Genomic DNA, 9,160 nt, shown 5'->3' on the forward strand with positions numbered 1-9,160 from the left:
GTTCATTGATTGAAAGAAAAGGAAAGGAATTTTGATGTCAATTGCTAAGAAAGGAGCTAGTTCTAATTACATGCACACCACATGTTTGATACAATGATTCAATGGTTCTTTTTATGACTTGATAGTTATATGGTAGTGATGGTGCTTCTAGCACTTCTAAACCCACATAACGGAAGTTGATCAACATTTAACATGTACTATGACTGATTTTGACTGAAATGTACATGTATACCATCGACGGATGACTTATCAATGCCATACAAGGAAAATGAAAGAAATGGTTGATAGAATGCCATCTTATAATTGTTATCTATATATTCCATTGAACGATGGCATTTTCTATGGTTCTATTGTAATGATTCATTTATTTACACTATTGTATATGTAATTGTTATTGAAAGTTCCACTTACTGAGTTTTGTAAACTCATTCCAGTTATGTCATGTGATGCAGGTAAAAAGGAATAGCGATAGAAGTGTCGAGGCATGGAAGGTGCATGTGCCAAAGTTTGGAGAATTATATTTTGTTAAAATGGTTTTGAGTATTGCACCTTGGTTCATGTTTTGAACAAGAAAATTATGTCACATCTTTTGTCAAACACTTGGTATTTATAGAGATGGGATTTATGTGTATTTTGGAAAGATTGACTGTGGTAATGTTTACTCTGTTTGCTAGGGGTTTTTGGTAAATCTATAATTAGGTGCAAACTTTGCCAAAATTTTATTTATTATTACTTTTCTCCAAATCTTTTTAAGGCTTCCGCGTTATTGTATTTATAGTTTAATGTCTTTGGGTAAGGGTGTTGCATTTAGTGGTATCAGAGCAACGTTTTTCGGACCAATGATTTGGCACATGTCTTCCTATGCTTGTGACACTTCGGTATGTATCTTTCTGCATCTCATTGATGTATTGGTATGATGATAAGCTTTACATGTAATATGGTTTGAAAATTATTTTAAATTGAGATGTAATATAGGAAAATGCCACCCAAGAGAAAAGCTCCTGAAGTACCTCCTAGAAGGAGAGTCGGAGAAGACCGAGACAGTACTTCCTCTAATGTAGTTGATGAGTTTGGTAGGCTACTTCATGAGCAAGCTAAAGTGCATGGGGAACAAATTCAGCAACTTCTCCGATTGCAAACACCGGTTCAAGGTAGAGGCCAAGGCCGTGATCAAGGAGTTCAAGAACGAGTTGTTGAGGGAGCTTATGATAAATTCAAGAAGATGAATCCACCCAAATTTGTAGGGAATTCGGACCCTTTAATTGCAATGGAGTGGGTGAAGGCGGTCGAGGCTGTAACGCCCCGAAAATTTTAAAGTCCACGCACATCACATGCATGAAATTATTAAATTCTCTTGTATTTTAATTGCTTGTTTTAATTGCATAAATTAAAAATGTTGTGCATATTTACATGTTTAAAATATATCTTTATACATAATTGCATTAAAATGTATTTTAAAAGGTTATTCGAGTTGCGATCGAGGAACGGAGACCGAGGGCTGATAAATAGAAAATGTTTTTATTGGTTATTCGTTTCTAATTATTTAAATTAAGGGTAATGCTTTTTCTTATTTTTTTTAAAAAAATATGGGATTTTGAGGTGATTTTATACGCCGGGACGTAATTTTTATCGGTGTTGGTTTTTCAACTAAAATGCAAACGTTTTAGCAACCCGGCTAATAAATTCACATATTTATTTTAACAAAATTATTTTTATTATTTAATTAAAGACTAATGGGCCTAATTAAAACTCTTAATGGGCTTGAGCCTAATTAGTAGTTAATTAAACTATAAAATATGTTAAACCCCTCCCCAAACCCTTGATGACTCACGCCACTCTCAATTTGCACACACCAAAACTCTTGATATCACACGGCACACACCAAATATCCAAGGGGGAAAAGCTTCAAGTTTTGCTAAGGTTTTCTAGCCGTCATCTCCTCGCCGTCGTTCTTCGATTCGTCAACGTTTTATCGTGCGTAAAATACGCGAAGGCACGCCATACATCTCCTTTTCTCATCCATCATATCATAATATTGTTTAAATATTGTATGCATAAAGAACATGATTTATTTTTTTATATTTTCGGAATATGACATGCACATGGAGGAAAATTTAAGATTTTTTATGCAAACTCATGTTTTTATCATGTAAAGGGGCTGCCATGGTCTTAGGTATGAACTAGTAGTGTTTATGCATGATTTAAGGTCCTAAAACACTCACTGGACTCTCGGAAATCACCAAAGAAACAAGAACAAAAGCAAATTTTTGTCAAGGGATTAGGGGATCAGGTTCCATGGTTAAGGAGTTGGCTTGGCCTTGGCTTGACCAGGGTTCGGCCAAGGGCTGTCATGGGTAAGGGTGAGAGTCCTAGCCAAGCTAGGACTCGAGTTAGGGGCTGGGGAAGAGTCCTAGCCATGCTAGGAATCTACCCGAGAACTCAGCCCAAAGCTGCTGCAGGGTTCGCGCGGCTTCAGGGGTTCGGGGGTTCGGTGCGTGGGGAACAGGCTGGGCTAGGATGGCTCACTAGAGTCCTAAGAAGGTGCACAACGTGATGGTTCAAGGGCTGGGGCGTCGGTTTAGGTGCTAGACACCAAATCATAGAGTCCTACCACACTAGGGATTCTCGGCTGTAGCATGGGGCGACTCCCAGCTTTCGTTTTGGTTGTTTGGGTAGGTTTCTTTGTGAACTTAGGGTCCAGTAGGTTAATTTAGGATGTTGTTCAAGTTCTGGATCGACATGGTTTGGGGGCAACTCGTGGAAATCGGAAGTTGGCTCGGGGTCGAAGTTTAGGTGTCAATTAGGGTTTTTAAATAAAGAAAAAATTGGGAAACGGCTCGCGGGGGTCGAGTCATAGTCTGTAAGGGCTAAAATAATATAAAAAGACTAAATTTAGAATTTAGGAATTTTATATTAAAGTTTGGGATTTTTCGGGATTAAAACACCGTCAAAACAATTAATTTAAAGATAAATGAAAAGTCTAATATTTAAGCTAAATAAAATTATTAAAAAATTCTTGTAAGCTTAAATAATTATTTAGGACATGTTAGAGTCATGAAATCAAGAAAAAAGTCGAGATCGAAAAATGTCGAGTTCAGGGGTAAAACAGTCTTTCTACACCTAGAAATTAGTAAACGTCATGGCAGTGCCCTAATGCTATTTTTATGATATTATGATTATTTTTAAATGTTTATGAAATGTTCATGATTAAATTATGATTTTTAAGTGTCTAAGGGATTTTTATGATTTAAGGAGGATATTTAAAAGACATGTTGCATGGTTGGTTTCAAAAACAAAATGTTATGTTATGCATGATTTTTATAAAGTGATGAGAATGTAAATGTTGAAGGAAGTGAAGTAATTGTGACTAATACGATGATATGTTGGAAATTTCGTGAGGGTTATGGTCCCAGTGGAAGCCCGACGATCGTGTTTCCTTGGATACAGACATGTAGATGTATAGGATGATATGTTAATACGTAAGGCCAAGGCTTAGTTGACCGGTGAGAGTGTTGCTGGTGTCCCCGCCGCCCAATACTTTGGTTATATGTAGATGGATCCATCGCCCAACACGTAGACGTAGACGTAGATGAACACGAAAGTCACAATTAACGATCTGAATTCAACGAAAGTAAAAAAGAATACGTATATGTTGATGATAATATGAATATGAATATGTTGAGGATGATATGATTAAGTTTACGAAAATGTTATTGTTTAAAGTTTTATGCATCATGAAAATATTTACGAAAATATTTATGTTTATGCATCTTCATGAAAATGATATTTTAAATATAAGTATTTTTCACTGTTATATGTTACTTATATTACGTATTACTCATTATCAAGTATATGACGTGTTGAGTCTTTAGACTCACTAGGTGTGATTGATGCAGGTGATTATAATAATAATGTTTATGGAGGTCTTGATGGTTGACTTTGCTGGACTGAAGGTGCACATAACCCGAGGACCTACACTAGTTTTCCGCACTAGTTATTATTTATGATTTTAAGTAATGTTAAAGATATTTTTACGTCTTTTGTTTATGTTATAAGAGATTTTAGAGAGGTTATAGTATGGGCTATACTTTTCAAATAATGTTTTTAGGTTTGGTAAAACATGTGACGATTTCATTTTTATGCCCATTTCACTTGATTTTTAAAATGCAAGTTGGATGATGTTTTTTTTTAAGGGGAAAATATTTTATTTATGAGGTTTATGTGTATGGCCGAAAACTGAATGTTCTAAAAAAAAAATTCTAGCACGTTTTAAGGAAACAAATAAGCAGACGTTTCAGAGGCGATCTTTGATTAACTTAACTTTGATGATAAAGATCGAGTGAGTTGTGCTGTGTTTCTCTTAACTAAGACAGCAAGAATTTGGTGGGAAGCAACAAAGGTAACGATTAATGTTCAAACATTGAAATGGAATGAGTTTAAAGATTTGTTCTACGACAAGTACTTTCCTAGCGATGTTAAAGCCCGCAAGGTGAAAGAATTCTTGGAGCTAAAGCAAGGGACAATGAGCATGAATGATTACATCTTGAAGTTTGAAGAAGGTTCTCTTTTTGTTCCTTTCATTGCTAGCAACGACAAAGATGGAGCCGAGCATTTTATGCGGGGGTTGAGGGCGGAGATTCGAAGAGATGTTCGAATGTCGAAGGCTAATTCTTACAAGGAGATTGTTGAGAAAGCATTGATGGCCGAATACGATGAGAAAGAGATTGATAAAGAAAGACAATTCAGGAGGCAACAATTTGTCCAAAAGGGTCAAGCTTCAATTCATGGAGAAAAAGGAGGACACAAGGGGAAAGGAAAGAAAGAATATCGCGGTAAAGCTCCTGCGATGCCATCTGAATCAGATAAGCCTTTATGCCCTAAATGCCATAAACCACATAAAGGAGAGTGTCTAGTTGAAAGCAACAAATGTTATAGATGTGGAGGAGTTGGGCACATTGCCATCAATTGCACTCAATCATCGGGCAAGGGTCGAGTTCAGGGGCGTATTTTCTCTTTAACCAAGGAAGGAGTTAATCCTGATTCGTCAATCATTTCAGGTACCATTCTTATTTCAGGAAAGGTAGCTACTACTCTTATTGATACTGGCGCCACACATTCTTTTATATCTGAGCAATTTATGCATTCTCTGGGTCTTGTTCCTATTGGTGAAATTTTCCACTTTTCTATTGTGCTTCCTTCGGGAGATTATATTCATTCTTCAAGTGTGATTCGAGCGTGCCCTGTTCAAGTAGATGATGAATTGTTGAATGCCGATTTGATTGTCATTCCCATGATTGAGTTTGATGTTATTTTGGAAATGGATTGGTTATCTACTTATCGAGCTGTGATAGATTGTGTAGCCAAGACAGTACGTTTTCCTTCAAAGCATGGTGATAGCAGGGTCTTCACGGGGTCAGGTACTTTCGCTTGGCCATTCTTTTATTTCTTGCTTGCAAATGCAACGGATGTTGGTTAAGGGTTGTCATGGGTTTCTAGCATCGGTGGTGGATATAACTAGAGAAGGGAGTGGGAATGTGAGTGACATTGATATTGTGAGGGATTATCTTGATGTCTTTGCGGATGATATGCCGGGATTGCCACCGGATAGAGAGGTGGAATTTGTTATAGATATTGTACCAAGTACCGCACCGATTTCTAAAGCCCCTTATCGAATGGCCCCAACTAAAATGAAAGAGTTGAAGAATCAATTGCAAGAGTTATTAGATAAGGGCTTTATCAGACCAAGTTCATCTCCATGGGGGGCACCGGTATTATTCATGAAGAAGAAAGATGGGTCCTTGAGACTATGTATTGACTATAGAGAGATCAACAAAGTAACGATCAAGAACAAATATCCTCTACCCAGAATTGATGATCTTTTTGATCAGTTGCAAGGTGCTACTGTATTTTCTAAGATTGATTTGCGGTCAGGGTACCATCAATTGAAAGTAAAGGAGTGTGACATACCTAAGACGGCTTTTCGAACCAGGTATGGTCACTACGAGTTTTTGGTTATGTCGTTTGGATTAACTAATGCTCCTTCTATATTTATGGATCTTATGAATCGGGTTTTCAAGCCATATTTGAATAGTTTCATTATTGTATTCATTGATGATATTTTAATCTATTCAAAGACTCGAGATCTACATAGGGAGCATTTGAGGATCGTGTTACAGCAGTTGAGGGACAACCAGTTATATGCTACATTCAAGAAGTGTGAATTTTGGCTGAAGCAAGTTGCATTTTTAGGTCATATCGTTTCCAAGGAAGGAATTGCTGTGGATCCGGCTAAGATTGAAGCAGTTAAGAAGTGGCCGATTCCTTTGACAGTTTCTGGGGTACGAAGTTTCCTTGGGTTGGCAGGGTACTATCGTCGTTTTATTGCTGATTTCTCTAAAATAGCCTTGCCACTTACTACTCTGACGAGAAAGACAGGTAAGTTTGAATGGACTAATGAATGTCAGCAAGTATTTCAAGTATTGAAGGACAAATTAACTTCAGCTCCAGTGTTAGCACTTCCTCAGGGAGTTGAAGACTTTGTGGTGTATACAGATGCTTCGAAGAAAGGTCTCGGTGCTGTGTTGATGCAGCGAGGCAAAGTCATTGCTTATGCTTCTCGTCAATTGAAGAATTATGAAAAGAACTATCCGACTCATGATCCTGAGTTGGCAGCCGTGGTATTTGCTTTGAAGATCTGGCAACATTATTTATATGGCGTGAAATGTGAGATTTTCTCAGATCATAAAAGTCTTAAGTATCTCTTTACTCAGAAAGAACTTAACATGCATCAGAGAAGGTGGTTAGAACTTGTGAAGGATTATGATTGCACTATTAGTTACCACCCAGGAAAAGCGAATGTGGTTACTGATGCATTGAGCCAAAAGTCAGGTCTTCAATTGGGTTCTATGATTCAAAAGCCTTTGTTGTTGGATTTGCAGAGAAGTGAGATCGCATTGGTTGAGGAAGGTACGATCGCTCGACTTTCAGCCTTAGTTATTCGACCAACTTTGATTGACAGAATTAAGCATGAGAAACAGTTGGATAATCTTTTGTTGGACTTGAGAGCAAAGGCAGAGAAGAAGGGGAATTCTGAGTTTGGATTGAACAGTGATGGTCTGATTACATTTCAAGGCCGTATTTGTGTTCCTGTTGGTGATGCTATTCGTCGTGATGTTTTGACGGAAGCTCATACTGCACCTTATTCAGTTCATCCAGGGGGCACCAAGATGTATCAAGATCTTCGTCAACTGTATTGGTGACCAGGTATGAAGAAAGATATAGCAGTATTTATTTCTGAATGCTTGACTTGTCAGCAGGTAAAGATTGAGCACCAACGACCGGCATGATTATTGCAATCCTTACCTATACCGCAATGGAAGTGGGAACACATCACTATGAATTCTGTTGTTGGGTTGCCGAGAACTCAGAAGGGCTATAATTCTATTTGGGTGATCGTGGATCGATTGACCAAGTTATCACATTTTCTCCCTGTCAAGACGACATATTCTATGATTCAATATGCGGAGACGTATGTCCAAGAGATTGTAAGACTTCATGGGATACCCGTGTCGATTGTTTCAGATCGTGATGCAAGGTTTACATCTGAGTTTTGGAAAAGTCTCCATAGAGCTTTGGGTACAAAGTTGGCCTTTAGCACAGCCTATCATCCTCAGAGCGATGGGCAATCAGAGAGAGTTATACAGATTTTGGAGGATATGTTGAGGACCTGTACTATTGACTTTCCTGGTAGTTGGGATTTGAAGTTACCTCTTGTCGAGTTCACATATAATAACAGCTACCAGTCCTCGATTGGCATGGCACCATATGAAGCATTATATGGTAGGAAGTGTAGATCACCTTTATATTGGGACGAAGTAGGAGAAAGGAAGATGTTGGGACCCGAGTTGGTTCAACAAATGGTTGATGTGGTCGTACTGATCAGACAGAGAATGAAGACGGCTCAATCTCGACAGACAAGTTATGCAAATGTTCGAAGAAGGCCTTTGGAATTCAATGTAGGTGACCATGTGTTCGTTAAGATAGCTCCCCTCAAGGGAGTTATGAGGTTTCGAAAGAAAGGTAAGTTGAGTCCTTGCTATATTGGACCTTCCGAGGTTCTGGATAGGATTGGTGAAAGAGCGTATCGATTGGCTTTGCCACCGGATTTGGATCGAGTTCACAATGTCTTCCATGTTTCAATGTTACGGAAGTATTTGTCAAATCCATCCCATGTTCTTCGACACGAAGCATAATCTGAGCTATGAAGAAGTGCCGGTTCAAATTATTGACCGCAAAGTTAAGGTGCTAAGGAACAAAGAAATTGGCTTTGTTAAAGTTCTTTGGAGGAATCATGTGATTGAAGAGGCTACATAGGAACCAGAGGAAGAGACGAGACAACGTTATCCGGATTTATTTTGAAGTAAGAAAATTTCGGGGACGAAATTTTGATAAGGGGGGGAGATTGTAATATCCCAACCTTTTATCTTTCTATTGTCAATGATGTTATTCTATGGATTGGTGTTATGGATATATGGTTAAGTTATTATTGATCATGGTTATTTTTATGGTTTATGAGTATAGTTGATGGAAGGGTTGGTATTGCATGTTATAACATCAATATGGTTATTGCATTGTATTCATGGTTATTTACTTTATGGTTTTGGTATGGTTAAGTAGATGGTTGTGTATTTGAGGAGTTGTTTTTGTCATGAAGGTATAATGTTGGGAGTTGGATTGATGGTTTGGATGGTTTGAGCCAAATAGGTAATTGGGGTGCAGAAACGGTATGAAAATTTTGGTATCTGTTACGGTTTTTAGCATAATGAATGGGATATTGATCCAAATGGCATGAGGCTAATTGCATTAGAAAGCTAAGATCCAAGGCTACAACTTTCTTATTTGGAGTTTTGTTCAAAGAGTTGAGGAAGATGAGTCAAAAGTGGCCCGAAGTGTGTCGTGTGTTTCATTGTTCCTGCACTGACACATGTTGGGAGAATGGGCATAACTTTTTATTCATGCCTCCAAATGACCTGAAATATGGGGAGCCTCAAGAAAAGAGATAGGGCTACAACTTTCATGTTTACCACTTTGGCTAATTCGCAAGAAAAATTGCTGTTTTGGCCCCTGGAAGTGGGTACAGGGACCCCTACACGGGGTCCGG

General features: G+C 38.1%; 1 protein-coding gene across 1 annotated transcript; it reads left to right on the plus strand.

Moving 5' to 3' along the window:
* The first annotated feature begins 979 nt into the window (after positions 1-979).
* On the plus strand, positions 980-7,259 carry LOC142556951 (uncharacterized). The gene is made up of 5 exons (XM_075668434.1): positions 980-1,294; positions 4,370-5,417; positions 5,497-5,640; positions 5,932-6,594; positions 6,739-7,259. The coding sequence occupies exons 1-5, from the start codon at positions 980-982 to the stop codon at positions 7,257-7,259; spliced, it is 2,691 nt and encodes an 896-aa protein (XP_075524549.1).
* Positions 7,260-9,160: the final 1,901 nt, after the last annotated feature.

Source organism: Primulina tabacum, chromosome 9, assembly GCF_025594145.1.
Source record: "Primulina tabacum isolate GXHZ01 chromosome 9, ASM2559414v2, whole genome shotgun sequence".
NCBI lineage: Eukaryota > Viridiplantae > Streptophyta > Magnoliopsida > Lamiales > Gesneriaceae > Primulina > Primulina tabacum.

Excerpts from the sequence above, each read along its gene's own strand:
- LOC142556951 (XM_075668434.1), top strand. The coding sequence starts at position 980 with ATGCCACCCAAGAGAAAAGCTCCTGAAGTACCTCCTAGAAGGAGAGTC. Across the intron at positions 1,295-4,369 it reads GGGTGAAGGCGGTCGAGGCT|ACAGCAAGAATTTGGTGGGA; the intron begins GTAACGCCCCGA and ends CTCTTAACTAAG. Across the intron at positions 5,418-5,496 it reads CAGGGTCTTCACGGGGTCAG|CATCGGTGGTGGATATAACT; the intron begins GTACTTTCGCTT and ends ATGGGTTTCTAG.